This window comes from Staurois parvus, unplaced genomic scaffold (genome assembly GCF_062004578.1).
Source record: "Staurois parvus isolate SC_StPar_1 unplaced genomic scaffold, SC_StPar_1.0 ptg000286l, whole genome shotgun sequence".
NCBI classification, from domain to species: domain Eukaryota; kingdom Metazoa; phylum Chordata; class Amphibia; order Anura; family Ranidae; genus Staurois; species Staurois parvus.
The window spans coordinates 383647-401560 of record NW_028318082.1 but is presented as its reverse complement, the minus strand read 5'-3'; the positions used below and the strand labels follow the sequence as shown (position 1 = coordinate 401560).

Genomic DNA, 17914 nt, shown 5'->3' with positions numbered 1-17914 from the left:
AGAGAGTACACCCCTAAGTGAAAATGTCCAAATTGGGCCCAATTAGCCATTTTCCCTCCCCAGTGCCATGTGACTCAAATTGGTCTTCATGGCTGTCATCTCAGAAGGAAGCCTCTTCTAAAGATGATGCACAAGAAAGCCCGCAGACAGTTTTCTGAACACAAGCAGACTAAGGACATGGATTACTGGAACCATGTCTTGTGGTCTGATGAGACCACGATTATTTGGTTCAGATGGTGTCAAGCGTGTGTGGCGGCAACCAGGTGAGGAGTACAAAGACAAGTGTGGTGGTGGGAGTTTCATGGTCTGGGGCTGCATGAGTGCTGCCGGCACTGGGGAGCTACAGTTCATTGAGGGAACCATGAATGCCAACATGTACTGTGACATACTGAAGTAGAGCATGATCCCCTCCCTTCAGAGACTGGGCAGCAGGGCAGTATTCCAACATGATAACGACCCCAAACTCACCTCCAAGATGACCACTGCCTTGCTAAAGAAGCTGAGGGTAAAGGTGATGGACTGGCCAAGCATGTCTCCAGACCTAAACCCTATTGAGCATCTGTGGGGCATCCTCAAACCGAAGGTGGAGGACCACAAGTTCTCTAACATCCACCAGCTCCGTGATGTCATCAGAGTAGTGGAAGAGGACTCCAGTGGCAACTTATGAAGCTCCGGTGAACTCCATGCCCAAGAGGGTTAAGGCAGTGCAGGAAAATAATGGTAGCCACACAAAATACTGACACTTTGGGCCCAATTTGGACATTTTCACTTGTTGCCAGTGGTTTAGACATTAATAGCTGTGTGTTGAGTTATTTTGAGGGGACAGCAAATTTACACTGTTGTAAAGTAGTGAGTGTACAACTTGTATATTGTAGCAAAGTGTAATTTTTTCAGTGTTGTCACATGAAAAGATATAATAAAATATTTACTAAATGTGAGGGTGTACTCACTTCTGTGAGATACTGTACATTGTAAGTGCAGAGCTTTTAAATAAATTGGATTTTAAGTGGGTAATAGACTATAGAGCTTTCTTTATTCGTGCACCTTAACTGGAGATGCGATTGCTGTGTGGTACCAAGTGGCAAGTGGTTTATGTACAGTATGTTTCAGAACCTGCAAAGGGAGGATTAACTTCTTGAAGCTGGCTGGGAGGCATGGGAAGTCATTGAAGAAGTATAATTTAATGTGTTTGGCCTGTTTTCTGTAGGCCCTAATTTCTGGTAAGTGGTGTGCTTATTGTTAGTGGAGGTGCACTGAAATAGATGCTAAGAGTAAACAGGGGATCCACTTTGAATAAATATATTTGTAGGAACTTGTTGTGATTATTGCACTAATCACTTTGTTGAACTCAGCACTTTTTTTTAATCAATTTTCAGCACCTTTTGCACACATTGTTTCACTTATGATAAGTTTTTCATGCCGCATGGTATATGTATTTTGTATTTATAAAATTTTGCACATAAATTATTTATTATTTATAATTTGTTTACTTGTGGTTGCAACTATGATACAATATTTTGATATGGATTTGATCATTTAAAGGGGATAGCACTCCTTACTAGTTAAAAGGACAATTTTTGGGTGTTGGTGTATTCTAACACATTTTAGAGTGCCACTTTCTTTGGGAGTAATAATTAGATTTTTATTTATTTGAGTTTCACTAAGCACAAAGGTTTCTTACACAATTTTCCTCTTTGTGCTTGCCTAAAAATCAAGCTTTATTTTTTCAACTGGTACATAACACTGTTCCACATTGAGAAAAATTGGAATTCTAGATTGAATCTGGATTCTGAGGTACCTGCCAAGGTTGCTCTATGGACAAGCCATCCAGGCGTTAGCCGATGGTTCTGATCAATTCCATTCTAAAAGGGACATATACAGTATTCAAAATGATGAGTAAAAAGAGTATACTTACCATACCAGTGCAGTTGTTCTTTCACTGCAGATCTAGCATTGATGAGCATGTCCTCTGGCATGGTTGGCAAAAAAGAGTTCTTAAAAATAAGATACAAGAAAACATATTTAGATGCCTACTTAAACTTAAAGTATAATTAAACACTCCATGTACTAAAATAGCATTTTAAATGCTGAGGAATCAGTTTTTTTTATCCTTATACATTCAGGTGGGTTTACAGAATCACACCATGTATGGCACTGCTGCATTCTATACTGGCTTCTAGTAGAGCCATGGATGCAAGTCTGGGAGCAAAGATGTGGGTCTGTTTTTCATGGGCTACACGCTGGTCTGCAGACTGTCACAACGACAGCAATAAAGCTGAATGCAATGGTGCACTGTGACTTGTATTGCTGTGGGAGTGAATGTCCTAAAATGACAATGTTGCTTCTGCAAAGGCTAGCATGTGAATGAGTGTTGTTGCAGACAACACAGGATCACTGTATATGCACAGGGGGTAAAATAAGCATTGAACACGGAACACTATTTCTCAGTAAATATATTTCTAAACGTGCTATTGTCATGACATTTTCACCACATGCCGTAACAACCCATGCAATCCATACATACTGTACAAAGAAACCAAAACAAACAAGTTCAGAAATTAAGTTATATGTAATACAATGGAATGACACAGGGAAAAAGTATTGAACACGCTAACTGAAATTTATTTAATAATTCATACAAAATCCTTTGTTGGTAATGACAGCTTCAAGACGCCTCCTGTATAGAGAAACTAGTTGCATGCATTGCTCAGGTGTGAATTGGCCCATTCTTCCTTACAAACAGTCTTCAAACTTTGAAGGATCCATGGGCTTCCTCTGTAAACTCTAATCTTTAGTTCTTTCCGTAGATTTTCTATTGGATTCACATCAGGTGATTGGCTGGGCCATTCTTTGAACCAATTGAGAGTTTCCTTTGCTTTGTGTTTGGGATCATTGTCTTGCTGAAATGTCCACCCTCGTTTCACCTTCATCATCCTGATAGATGGCAGCAGATTTTCATCGATGTCTTGGTACATATTTCCATTCATCCTTCCTTCAATGATATGAAGTTTGCCAAGACTGTATGCTGAATGATGTTCCCACAACTTCACTTTTGGCATGGTATTTTTGGGGTGATGTGCAATGCCATTTTACCTCCAAACATGGTGTGTATTATGCCATCCACAGAGTTGGTCTCGTCTGACCAGACTATATTCTCCCAGCATTTCACAGACTTGTCTAAATGTTGTACAGAAAACTTTAAACGAGTTTCAACATGCTTTTTCTTCAGCAATGGAGTCTTGTGTGGTGAGTGTGCAAACAGGCCATGGCGGTTGAGTGCATTACTTATTGTTTTCTTTGAAACAATTGTACCTGCTAATTCCAGGTCTTTCTGAAGCTCTACACAAGTTATCCTTGGCTCTTGCACTACTATTCTGATTATTCTTTTCACTCCTCTGTCAAAAATCTTGCGAGGAGCACCTGGTTGTGGCCAGTTTATGGTGAAATTATGTTCTTTGCACTTTCGGAATATGGCCCTAACAGTGCTCACTGGAACATTCAGAAGTTTAGAAATCCTTCTGTAACCAATGCCATAAGTATGTTTTGCAACAGTAAAGTTGCAAAGGTCTTGAGAGAGCTCTTTGCTTTTACCCATCATGAGTGTGACACCTTGGTAATGAGACACCTTTTTATAGGCCATTAGTTGAGACTAAACCAGCTGACATTAATTTGCACTGAAAAGGGGCAGAATTGCTTTGTAATTACTGATAGATTTCAGCTGGTGTCTTGGCTTTCCACAACTTTTTGCACATCCCTTCCTTTATGTGTTCAATACTTTTTCCCTGTGTCATTCCATTTTATTACACATAACTTAATTTCTGAACTTACTTGTTTTGTTTTCTTTGTATGTATTGATTGCATGCATTGTTACCGGCATGTGGTGAAAATTTTATGTCAATGGCACCTTTAGAAATATATTTACTCTTCTTTACAGATCTACAGAAGTTTTCTTGGCTGACGCAACTCAAAGTTTCAGCTCCCTCCATAAATTTTCTATGGGTGTCAGGGATCTCCTCGATCCCCGACGCGATGGTCCCGGCGCAGGCGCAGTGCACCGCCCTATGCAGGGACACGGGCACTAGGTCCAGGCCGGCCGCGGCGTTCGAGTTCGCGCATGCACAGTAGAAGCCGCGGCCGCCCGCTGGGCACCAATGGCAGCGCAGGGCGGGATATTTAAATGTCCCTGAGCTGTCATTTCAGTGCCTTCTGGTCCTACCTGTATCCTGCGAATCTGAACCTGTACCTTGTAAGTTATTTGACCTGGATTGCTCTTGACCTGCTGATTTCTCCTGCCCAGACCCTTGCTTGCCTGACCTCTCTTCTGAATGCCCCTCATTAGATCTGACCTGCTGTTGCTGACCTGGCGTGTGACCCGACGATTCTCTGCCCGCTCCCTTGTACCGTACCGTCCTCTACGTTACCAATTCGGCCCGTCTGACTTCGCACTTGCTCAGCCATCCATCCATCCCATCGGGGTCACCCGACCTCCTCACATCTGCTTCTCCCTGGTTGGAGCCCCTGGCGAACACCCCTACCACTGACAGGTGTGCTCAGTAGTGGCGACCTGGTCCCTGGGTACTCCAAGTCCATCCCCACCATCAGGGGCTCTGGTGAACAAGTACCCTGGGGCTTAGACTCCGTGCTCTGGGCACGCCTGACCGGTGGAGTGCTAGTGGTGCCGCTAGGCAGTCCCTCACAATGGGATTAAAGTCTGGGCCATGACCTGAATGTGCTTCTTGAGAAGGAGGCCTGTACCTTTAGCAGAGAAACATCCCCAAAGCATAACGTTTCCACCTCCGTGCTTGACTGTAGGGATGGTGTTCTTAGAGTTTCATCTGACCACAACACTTTCTCCCAATCCTTCTCTGAATCATTTCACAAGTTCATTGGCATACTTTAGACAGGCCTGTACATGTGCCTTCTTGAGGAGCGGGACCTTGCGGGCACTGCAGGATTTCAATCATTGGTAGCATATTGTGTTACCAATGGTTTTTTGGTGACTGTGATTCCACCTGCTTTGAGATCATTCACAAGCTCCTCCCATGTAGTTCTGGGCTGATCCCTCACTTTTCTCATGATCATCCTTACCCCATAAGGTGAAATCTTGCATGGAGCCCCAGAGGGCAATTGATGGTTATTTTGTATTTCTTCCATTTGCCAATAATCTCTCCAGCAGTTTTCTTCTCAACAAGATTCTTGCTGATGGTATTTTAGCCCATTCCAGCCTTGTGCAGGTCTACAACCTTGTCCCCGATGCCATTTGACAGCTCTTTGGTCGTGCCCATGGTAGTGCCCAAGAAAGAGATTCTGTGGACAGGTGTCTTTTATACACATAACGAGTTGTCATTAGGAGCACCTTCTTAAATTGACAGGACTAATCTGTGTACCACACAAGCACATAGCCAGTCTGTGGGAGCCAGAATTATTGTTGGTTGGTAGGGGATCAAATACGTAATATACTTACTGAACTGCAACTCAATTTCTAACATTTGCATCGTGTTTTTTCTGGATTTTTGTTTTATTTTCTGCCTCTATAATTTAAAATACACCTATGATAAAAAAATTATAGACCCTTAATTTCTCTGTAAGTGGGCAAACTTACAAAATCTGCAGGGGATCAAATAATTATTTTCCTCACGATATGGCTAAGGGGTTAGCACTTCCACCTGGAGCCATTAAGGTCTTCAGTTCCAATCTGAACCATGGCACTACCTGCCTGGAATTTACACATTCTCCCTGTGGCTGTATGAGTTTCCTCCAAGTATGGTTTCCTTTCCACACTCCAAAGACATACTGGTAAGTTAATTGGCTTCTTCCTAAATTGGCCCTAGTATGAATATGTGAGCTAGGGACCTTAGATTGTAAGCTCCTGGAAGACAGGGACTGATCTAAATGTACAATATACAGTATATGTAAAGCACTATATAAATTAACTGTGATATATAAATATGTGTAATAAAATATACTTTGTTTTTCAGATCACATTTTTCCAGGATCTCACTATCAGCTCTGATGAAAAAAAAGCCTGTATCTGGAGCTCAGTACCTCAGTTTAACAAATAAACTAATACAACACCACTAATTACAAAAAAGTTGGGACACTGTGTAAAATCTACATAAAAACAGAATGCAATGACTTGCAAATTTCATAAAACCATATTTTATGAATGTTTAAACTGATAAAGCGTACCATTTAAAGAAAAGAAAAAAAAAAGGTAATTTTGAAAACTGATGGCAGCAATACATCTAAAAAAAGTTAGGAAAGGGCAACAAAAAGCTGGCAAAGTAAGTGGTACTTGCAAGGAAGAGCTGGAGAAAACGGTATAAAGCATCGTGGAGTCAGAGTTTTTCAGAAGTAAAAATAGGCAGAGGTTCACCAATCTGGGAAAAGCAGTGTCTAACAATTGTCAAAAAATTTCAGAATAATGTTCCTCAACATAAAGTTGCAAATACTTTAAATATATCATCGTCTGCAGTACATAATATCATTAAAAGATTCATAGAATCTGGAGAAATCTCTGTGCACAAGGGAAAAGGCCAAAACGCAATATTGCATGTCCATGATCATCAAGCCCTTAGAAAGCACTTAATCAAAAACAGGCATAATTCTGTGATGGACATCACTCCATGGGTTCACAAATACTTCCATACTGGCATAAATTAACGCAATCCATTGTATACAATTGTCTTGTGATATGCTGTGATTGGTTACAGTGATCACAAGGCAGCGGCAGCGGCCGGTATGCTGATCGATCATCTTCTGTGTTCACCGGACACAATGGGTGACAGATCTTGTCATAGATTGGCCTGTGGGGCGCGCACATTCCTGGAGGATATCATATGACGCCCACTCGGAACAGTAAATGTCCCATACAGCTGTCATTTGACTATAGGTGAGGTGGGGTGGGAAGTGGTTAACTGGTGTGCCTCCAGTCCAGATCTTTCACCAGCTGAATATATTTGGCACATCTTGAAACACAACAAAGACCCAGGACTGCTAGATTCCTCTATCAGGCATGAAAGAGACAACATTCCTCTCCCAAAATCCAGCAACTGGTCTTTTCAGTTCCCTGGCATTTATAGAGTGTTGTTAAAAGAAGAGGAGATGCAACACTGAGGTAAACGTGACCCTGTCTCAAATTTTTTTTGAGACATGTTGGTGCCATCAATTTCAAAATTACCTTATTTTTTTCTTTAAATGGTACATTTTCTCAGTTTAAACATTTGATATATTTTCTTTTGTTAAATGTAGATTTTACACAGTGCCCCAACTTTTCTGTAATTGGGGCTGTATGTTCATAAATGTCATTCAGAAATAACAGCAATAGTTAACAACTTACCTGCATTCTAGCGGAAGAGAATGAGAGATTTTTCAAGGGTAACAAAAGGTGGTTATTTCCAGATAGAAGAATGGAGGCGAAATGCACAGCTAATCCAAAGATAGTAGTGTATGACCCTCTCATGCCACGAACAGCCCGAAGGAATGGCCGGTTATTGCATAGCAGTGTCTTCAAAAACTGGTTTAGAGATCTGTCCTTGAAATATTTGGCCTTTTGTATAAAATCCATCACAGATTCGTGTTCCTGTGTCAGACATATTAGAGAAGGTATTATTTACCCAAGAGTGCACTAATAATTGGCTGTGAAAATGTAAGGTAAAATATTCTGCAGGAGTTTAATGTATATTGCAGAAGCTGGAAGTGAAAAACATTTAAAGCAGGGAAATCTGCAGTTTTGCTGCAGCTGCCCCATCTACTGCTTATACTTTTCTTCCTTTAGCTCCCCCGGGCAATGTTAGTGATATACTTCGTAATTCTGGGTATGCGAGGTGGGTGGTGTGATTTACTTTCCTTTCTCCCTTGTGTCAACGCTGTTGTCTAGGACTTGTGTTGCTGTGGACTCTCTCTTTTTATCCCTGTTCATGTGTAAGTGCAGGGTTCCTAAATGCCATTTGCTAAATGACTTATTTCAGTCCTTGCTGTGGGCAAAAAAGATAGGGGAGTACCTAATGTAGGGGCAGGACCTACATATGTGTTTGCATTTGTGCATGAGCACAAATAACAGGGGGCGTTTTACATTTTTTAAATTATTTTATTATTTTTAATTTACTTTTTTTTTTTACACTGTCGCTTTACATTTTTTTTTTTAGATCAACCTTGTTATCACAAGAGATGAACAACATGCCTTTTGATAGCATGGGCAGTGACAAGTACTCTTTACTGAGAGATCTCTCCTCTGCTCTCAAAATTATCTGACCAAACCGAGATCAATTTGATCAGATGCTTTACAAGCCAGTAACAGCTTGTAAACAACAAACTGAAACCAGAATTAATTAAATCTTTGTTGCTTCCAGTTTCAATCATCACGGGGGGGTTTACAGATGTAATTTCCTTCACTCTGTGTTTACCAGACCCCAGGATCACACTGGAGAGCTTGGTGGCAGGTTTCATCAGAAGCCCCTTCCACACCCTGGAGAAGTGGGTGGCTCTAGATTCACTTGGATCAGTTCTATAGTGATGTTCTGTCTGAGCCACCAAGAGATGGTGTCAAACTAGTGGCCCTCCAGCTGTTGCGAAACTACAAGTCCCATCATGCCTCTGCCTTTGGGAGTCATGCTTGTAACTGTCAGTCTTGCAATGCCTCATGGGACTTGTAGTTTGGCAAGAGCTGGAGGGCCACCAGTTTGACACCTGTGGTGTAGATAGTTCCCCTAAGGGGATGATCAGAAATGACAAAAAAAAAGTGTCAGTTCTGCAGTAGCTGAGAGGTAAACCGACACAGTATAAACAACATCCAGGCAATGAAGATAAATTTTTTTAATGTTCTGGAGCCGGACAGAGAGATGGAAAAACAATGTCCTGGCTGAGAGAAAAGGCTGGATTCACCTTAAGAAAAGAGGATGCTTTGGTCCGTAAAACCACCCTATCTTTGTTTAAGATCAAAAAATATTTTTATAAAAGAAGGCTGCCAACAAATGCCTAGCAGATCTGATCACAACAAGAAATGCTAACTTGTGAATGAGAGTATATAAGAGAATATCCCTGGTCCAGGGGCAGATTTTTCTAAGGCCAAGAGAACTAGATTCAAGTCACAAAGGGTCACAGGTGATTAAACAGGAAGAAATCCTGGGTAGACCGCATATACAAAAATCTTAACCAAAGAATAGGAGGCTAGTTGTATTTGGAATAAGATTGCACAGTCAAATGCTGACCCAGGTCCAACTGTAAGCTATCAAGTTTTTCCTGGAGTGAAAACTTCTTTCCTCACATTAGGCAAAGTATGCCTTCCATATGCAATGGTATACCTTGCAAAAGGCACACATCTTAGCTTTTAATAGCATGGGAATGGCCAGTTCAGAGAGATTTATGTCTCTAAAAATCTGGGCTCCAACAAGCATGCCACTAAAGCTAGTGACTGAAGCAGGGCGGTGGGCCAGTCCTCGGGATAGTGGGTCTGGTAGATCTGGAAGAACCCACAGAATGTCTGCTAGGGGTTTGCTTAGGTCGGTGTACCTCATCTGTTTGGGCCAGTTTGGTGCCATGAGGATCACCAAAATGGCATTGATTTCAATTCTTTCAGAGGAAAGACTGCATAAGTTAGGTTGTACTGATCCCAAGGAATAACAATCATCCACTGCTTCTCCCAGATGATCTCTGTATCTGGTGACAAACCTGTTCAACTTGTTGTTAAATCTGGAGGCTAGATGTCCACATCCAGTTTCTCACAATTGCCACAGAAGTCCTGAAACACCTCTAGATGTAGGGACCTACTCCCTATGAACGGCGGACATGGTTGGAAGGTAAAGTTCTGTCCAAGCTAAAATCCTTTCAACTTCTCTTATTGCAGCTAGACGTACGGTTCCTCCCTGATTGATGTATACCAAAACTGTGGTATTGTCCAACTGGATCCTGGTCGTTAGACCCTCCAGGCAGGGTGTCCAGCATTGTATAGACAACCACGTTGCTCAGAGTTTCACTATTTGATCAGAAAAAGGAGAGTCTCCTGGCAACAAAGTCCCCTAGACTGTCAAGGAGTCTGGGAACTGGGTATTTTCTAGATAAATGCTTAGGAGGAGTGAAAAGTTTGCCTGGAATTTTCCAATTCCTGTACACAAAATGCTCAAGTAAGGGGAGTATTAGAAAAGTTTGGGCCTCGGAGGGATCCCCAAATAGTGACATTATTAGCAGAGGCAATAGGCTGTTTCATTTTTGAGGTAGCTCGCACTGCATCAATAATAACCAAGATGGCATTTACATCTGGGAGTAATGGCAGCTGACTGCTGTTTCTCAGGAGCAAACTCATTCAAAAAGGATTTGTGAGACTCCTTCACAAAAAGAACATCTACAGCAGAAGGTTCAGGGGCTGCAATAGCTGCAAGAATGACAGATAATGACTTTGGAGCGCAAAGTGTACACTTTATACTAGACAAGTACACAAAAGTTGAGTCAGAGGAATGTGTTTACTCAAGCAGGGGACAATGGTCCAGGTTATCAGTATCAGGTTCCGGAGAAGGAACACTGCACACAGCCCTCAAACTGTTAGTGGATCATGAGCTGAAGAGACCCGAAGCAGTACCAGTGTCCCCTTTGTGCTTGTTATCCAACATGTTGCAGTGCTTAACAGAAATAACCTAATAGATAACACTAGGTAAAAAAAAAAACATTCGGTACTCAAAGGTTAATGGCTGGAGTTGACCAGTTTGCTGTAGGTGGCAGCAAGGACTAACTGAGGTAAATAAATAAAACGTATCACTTGCAGTAGGAGTAAAAGGCATGGTAAACATCCCTACCTGCACCTTGTTTTTTAACCTGCATAAGATGTGCATTAATCAGTAGTTTCATTTTATCATTTATTGCCCTGTATGCACAGTCTATAGTCAAGTAAATCTTCACATTCCCGTGGTCACACGAGGCATTTGGCAATGGCTCTGCGAAGGTTAATGCATGACCTCTGTCTACCGTGTGAGACCTGACACTTCCTGTGAAGATTCCATGCTCTGAGGAAGGGGCAAATCCTCAAAACACGTTAGCCTATTAGAGGTCCAGTGTTCCTGTGGGGTTCATCGTAACAGGCAGAGCAGACATTGCTGTGTTTCATGATGAGCTTTCTTATCATTGTCGTTTGAGAGTATATCACCATTTGTTACTTTTATCAATACATTTATTTAGGTAATGCACTAGGCCAGTGTGCCCTCTGTTTGTTTTCTTTACTTCCTGTGAAGAAACTACATATACCACAATGCTAGGGCAGTGGTCGGCGAGCCACATGCGGCTCTTTAGAAACTTTAATGCGGCTCTTGTGTGCCGGGCGCCCGCTCCCCTCCCTCCTCTCGGGTGGCCGCCCCAAAAGTGAGGACTCTGCAGCTAGCCCAGCAATGGGCAAACTACGGCCCGGCGGACCTTTTAATCCGGCCCGCGGAGCGTGGCAAACATTGGCTGCCAGGATGTAGGAGGGGCAGCGTGACAAACTCCTCTGCTCTCACAGTCCGCCCTGAAGACCGGAACGGCGAGAGGAACGCGCGGAGCAAAGGTAAGTGAATTGACACAATATGGGGAATGAATTACTACAGGGGGGATGAATTACTATAGGGGGGATGAATTACTATAGGGGGGATGAATTACTATATGGGGGATGAATTATTATATGGGGGATGAATTACTATATGGGGGATGAATTACTATGGGGGATGAATTACTATATGGGGGATGAATTACTATATGGGGGATTAATTACTATGGGGGATGAATTACTATGGGGGATGAATTACTATATGGGGGATGAATTACTATATGGGGGATGAATTACTATATGGGGGATGAATTACTATGGGGGATGAATTACTATATGGGGGTGAATTACTATATGGAGGATGAATTACTATATGGGGGATGAATTACTATGGGGGATGAATTACTATGGGGGATGAATTACTATGGGGGATGAATTACTATATGGGGGATGAATTACTATATGGGGGATGAATTACTATGGGGGATGAATTACTATGGGGGATGAATTACTATGGGGGATGAATTACTATGGGGGATGAATAACTATATGGGGGATGAATTACTATGGGGGATGAATTACTATATGGGGGATGAATTACTATGGGGGATGAATTACTATATGGGGGATGAATTACTATATGGGGGATGAATTACTATGGGGGATGAATTACTATGGGGGATGAATTACTATATGGGGGATGAATTACTATGGGGGATGAATTACTATATGGGGGATGAATTACTATATGGGGGATGAATTACTATGGGGGATGAATTACTATATGGGGGATGAATTACTATATGGGGGATGAATTACTATATGGGGGATGAATTACTATATGGGGGATGAATTACTATGGGGGATGAATTACTATATGGGGGATGAATTACTATGGGGGATGAATTACTATATGGGGGATGAATTACTATATGGGGGATGAATTACTATGGGGGATGAATTACTATGGGGGATGAATTACTATGGGGGATGAATTACTATATGGGGGATGAATTACTATATGGGGGATGAATTACTATGGGGGATGAATTACTATATGGGGGATGAATTACTATGGGGGATGAATTACTATATGGGGGATGAATTACTATGGGGGATGAATTATTATGGGGGATGAATTACTATATGGGGGATGAATTACTATATGGGGGATGAATTACTATGGGGGATGAATTACTATATGGGGGATGAATTACTATATGGGGGATGAATTACTATGGGGGATGAATTACTATGGGGGATGAATTACTATATGGGGGTGAATTACTATGGGGGATGAATTACTATATGGAGGATGAATTACTATATGGGGGATGAATTACTATATGGGGGATGAATTACTATGGGGGATGAATTACTATATGGGGGTGAATTACTATATGGAGGATGAATTACTATATGGGGGATGAATTACTATGGGGGATGAATTACTATGGGGGATGAATTACTATGGGGGATGAATTACTATATGGGGGATGAATTACTATATGGGGGATGAATTACTATGGGGGATGAATTACTATGGGGGATGAATTACTATGGGGGATGAATTACTATGGGGGATGAATAACTATATGGGGGATGAATTACTATGGGGGATGAATTACTATATGGGGGATGAATTACTATGGGGGATGAATTACTATATGGGGGATGAATTACTATATGGGGGATGAATTACTATATGGGGGATGAATTACTATGGGGGATGAATTACTATGGGGGATGAATTACTATGGGGGATGAATTACTATATGGGGGATGAATTACTATGGGGGATGAATTACTATATGGGGGATGAATTACTATATGGGGGATGAATTACTATGGGGGATGAATTACTATATGGGGGATGAATTACTATATGGGGGATGAATTACTATATGGGGGATGAATTACTATATGGGGGATGAATTACTATGGGGGATGAATTACTATATGGGGGATGAATTACTATATGGGGGATGAATTACTATGGGGGATGAATTACTATGGGGGATGAATTACTATGGGGGATGAATTACTATATGGGGGATGAATTACTATATGGGGGATGAATTACTATGGGGGATGAATTACTATATGGGGGATGAATTACTATGGGGGATGAATTACTATATGGGGGATGAATTACTATGGGGGATGAATTATTATGGGGGATGAATTACTATATGGGGGATGAATTACTATATGGGGGATGAATTACTATGGGGGATGAATTACTATATGGGGGATGAATTACTATATGGGGGATGAATTACTATGGGGGATGAATTACTATGGGGGATGAATTACTATATGGGGGTGAATTACTATGGGGGATGAATTACTATATGGAGGATGAATTACTATATGGGGGATGAATTACTATGGGGGATGAATTACTATGGGGGATGAATTACTATATGGGGGATGAATTACTATATGGGGGATGAATTACTATGGGGGATGAATTACTATATGGGGGATGAATTACTATGGGGGATGAATTACTATGGGGGATGAATTACTATGGGGGATGAATTACTATATGGGGGATGAATTACTATGGGGAATGAATTACTATATGGGGGATAAATTACTATGGGGGATAAATTACTATGGGGGATGAATTACTATATGGGGGATGAATTACTATATGGGGGATGAATTACTATATGGGGGATGAATTACTATGGGGGATGAATTATTATGGGGGATGAATTACTATATGGGGGATGAATTACTATATGGGGGATGAATTACTATGGGGGATGAATTACTATATGGGGGATGAATTACTATGGGGGATGAATTACTATGGGGGATGAATTACTATGGGGGATGAATTACTATATGGGGGATGAATTACTATATGGGGGATGAATTACTATATGGGGGATGAATTACTATGGGGGATGAATTACTATATGGGGGATGTATTTTCAGTTTTAAAAATGTGGCTCTCAAAATAAATTTCAATCGTGGTTTTGGCGAGATTTGGCTCAGTTGAAAAAAAAGGTTGCCCACCACTGTGCTAGGGTATTTTAGTTTAGAACTGGTGCAGGAGGGAGCTACACAGTAATTAGATCTGACACAGACACAATCAGACAGTCTGTTCACAGACACTCATGCAGCTAGATGATGTGTTTAATTATGTGAACACTGCTACATTTATGATACAACAGAGAGTAGATGATGGGGCATGCATTGGATGCTCTGTGACCCAAAACAAGAAGTTGTCTTGTCACTTAGGGACCAGCTGGTTGAAGCAGTACCTGGACATAGGGTAATCAATCAGCCATTACCCTACAAACTGCAGACAGAAAAAGACAGCCTGTCATTAAAAGGTAAGGCAATAAACCCAGGGAATGTAACACCACTAATGCCTAGTTAATACAACAAAAAACCTTTGAAAGTGCACAGTGCCTTTAAGGTTAGAAACAGTGGAAAAAGGAGGGGACAGAGTAAGGAGCATGCATGCTCCTGGAGTTAGTAACGCAGCACAATATTCTATAGCTCATTTATCATTTCCATAGAAAACAACTGAATAAGAATAATTTATATATATATACACACACATACACATACAGTAACTCACAGAAGTGAGTACACCCCTCACATTTTTGTAAATATTTTATTCATCTTTTCATGTGACAACACTGAAGAAATGACACTTTGCTACAATGTAAAGTAGTGAGTGTACAGCTTGTATAACAGTGTAAATTTGCTGTCCCCTCAAAATAACGCAACACACAGCCATTAATGTCTAAACTGCTGGCAACAAAAGTGAGTACACCCCTAAGTGAAAATGTCCAAATTGGGCCCAATTAGCCATTTTACCTCCCCGGTGTCATGCGACTCAGTGTTACAAGGTCTTAGGTGTGAATGGGGAGCAGGTGTGTTAACCACTTCAAGTCCGGACACTTTCACCCCCTTCCTGTCCAGGCCAATTTTCAGCTTTCAGTGCTATCACACTTTGAGTGACAATTGCATGGTCATGCAACACTGTACCCATATGAATTGGTTAGCATTTTTTGAGACAGATAAAACTTTATTTTAGTGGTATTTATTCACCACTGGATTTTTATTTATTTGCTATATAAATGAAAAAGTCCACACATTTAAAAAAAAAAAAAGAAAAGTGTTTTTCTTATAAAATTTTGTAAATAAATAATCTTTCTTCATGAATCTTGACCAAAGTGTATTCAGCTATCTTTTTAGTAAAATAAAAATAACCTAAATTAGTTTATAACCAAAAATTATAATGTTTCAAAAACTTTTTTTACATTTTTATATTATTATTTATGTTTTTCTTTTTTAACATACTGTCACCCTAGCTGTACAGTGTTACCATAGTGACACTGTAATACTTGTGGGGGGTGATGAAGATTTTCTTTTTTCTCTTTTACACCGATTGCTTTTACACCCATAAAGGCTGTAATAGCAATCATTTCTCCTTCTCTCTGACTGCATTCTTGCAGCCATTGAGAAATACTGTGAGGGCTGTGATTGGTCACAGCTTGTCACATGGTGCAAGGCTGTTGTGAATAGCCTTGTACCATGTGACCTCTGTGATCATTCACAGATTTCACTAGTAGTAAGCAATGATGTCAGCAAGTGACATCTTGCTTACTACTATTCATGTGATCACTGATAGGCCAATATATACAGTTGTGTTCAAAATAATAGCAGTCAGACATCACTAACCTGATCAATCACTGTTTTTGGTAGAAATGATATTTCTACATGGAAAATAATTTACTAGCAGGTGTAGTAGAGTAATAGAAATCCAACAGACCCAACAGTCATGACACGCATGCTGCTGATTCTGTGGAATTGAATCACTAATTGAAAGGGGCATGTCCAAAATAATAGCAGTGTGGAGTTCTATTAGTGAGGTCATTCATTCTTTGAAAAACAGGTGGCAACTATTGCCCTTATTTAAGGAAGGAAGGCAGCAAATGTTGTACATGCTGGTTACAGTGCATTTCTCTCTGAAATTCGGAGGAAAATGGGTCGTTCCAGACATTGTTCAGAAGAACAGCGTACCTTGATAAAAAAGTTGATTGGAGAGGGGAAAACATATAAAGAAGTGCAGAAAATGATAGACTGCTCAGCTAAAATGAGCGCAAATGCTTTAAAATGGAAACCAAAACCTGAAATACGTGGAAGAAAGTGAAAAACTACCATTCGAATGGATAGAAGAATAGCCAAAATGGCAAGGACTCAGCCAACAATCAGCTCCAGGAAGATCAAAGAAGGTGTAAAGTTACCTGTGAGTACTGTTACAATTAGAAGACGCCTATTTGAAGCCAAGCTATCTGCAAGAAGCCCCTGCAAAGTCCCACTGTTGAAAAAAAGACATGTGCTGAAGTGGTTACAATTTGCCAAAGAGCACATTGACTGGCCTAAAGAGAAATGGCGCAACATTTTGTGGACTGATGAAAGTAAGATTGTTCTTTTTGGGTCTAGTGGCCGGAGACAGTTTGTCAGACGACCCCCAAACACTGAATTCAAGCCACAGTACACTGTGAAGACAGTGAAGCATGGTTGCGCAAGCATCATGATATGGGGATGTTTCTCATACTACGGTGTTGGGCCTATTTATCGCATACCAGGGATCATGGATCAGTTTGAATACATCAGAATACTTGAAGAGGTCATGCTGCCTTATGCTGAAGAGGAAATGCCCTTGAAATGGGTGTTCCAACAAGACATCGACCCCCCAAACACACCAGTAAACGTGCAACATCTTGGTTCCAGACTAAAAAGATTGACGTTATGGAGTGGCCAGCCCAATCCCTGGATCTTAATCCAATTGAAAACCTGTGGGGTGACATAAAAAATGCAGTTTCTAAAGGCAAAACCAAGAAATAGAGAAGAACTGTGGAATGTAGTCCAATCATCCTGGGCTGGAATACCTGTTCACAGGTGCCAGAAGTTGGTTGACTCCATGCAACACAGATGTACAGCAGTTCCCAGAAACAGTGCTTATACAACTAAATATTAATTAAGTGATTCAAAGGAAAGCAAAATCTTCAAACATTTTTCAGTTTATATAGTGAATGTTTGAGTTTGTAAAGAAGAATACAAACACTGCTATTTTTTTGAACAGTCTAATATTCACTTTTCTTCATTTTTTTAGAGGAACACCACAAATTTGATATATTTTTCTTCATGTTTTGATTTGGAATAGAATGTGTAGTGTTCCCAATGCCTTTGTGTGTATGGAAATAAAAGCTATTAGAAGGATTTTGAGCTTTATTCATTTTTTTCAACACACCGCTATTATTTTGAACACAACTGTACCAGAAACCTGACATTTTAACAGGGGTGTGTAGACTTTTTATATCCACAGTGTGTGTGTGTGTATATATATATATATATCTATATCTATCTGTCTAC

At 40.7% G+C, this 17914-nt stretch overlaps 1 protein-coding gene across 1 annotated transcript in view; it reads right to left on the bottom strand.

Moving 5' to 3' along the window:
• Positions 1-17914, bottom strand: part of RNF213 (ring finger protein 213) — a 454388-nt gene that overhangs the window by 71481 nt on the left and 364993 nt on the right. The window contains exons 50-51 of the mRNA XM_089682127.1: positions 7340-7582; positions 1916-1994 (exon numbers count right to left, since the gene is read on the bottom strand). Of these exons, the coding sequence (XP_089538253.1) occupies positions 1916-1994; positions 7340-7582 (322 nt within the window). The remainder of the gene's footprint in view (positions 1-1915; positions 1995-7339; positions 7583-17914) is intronic.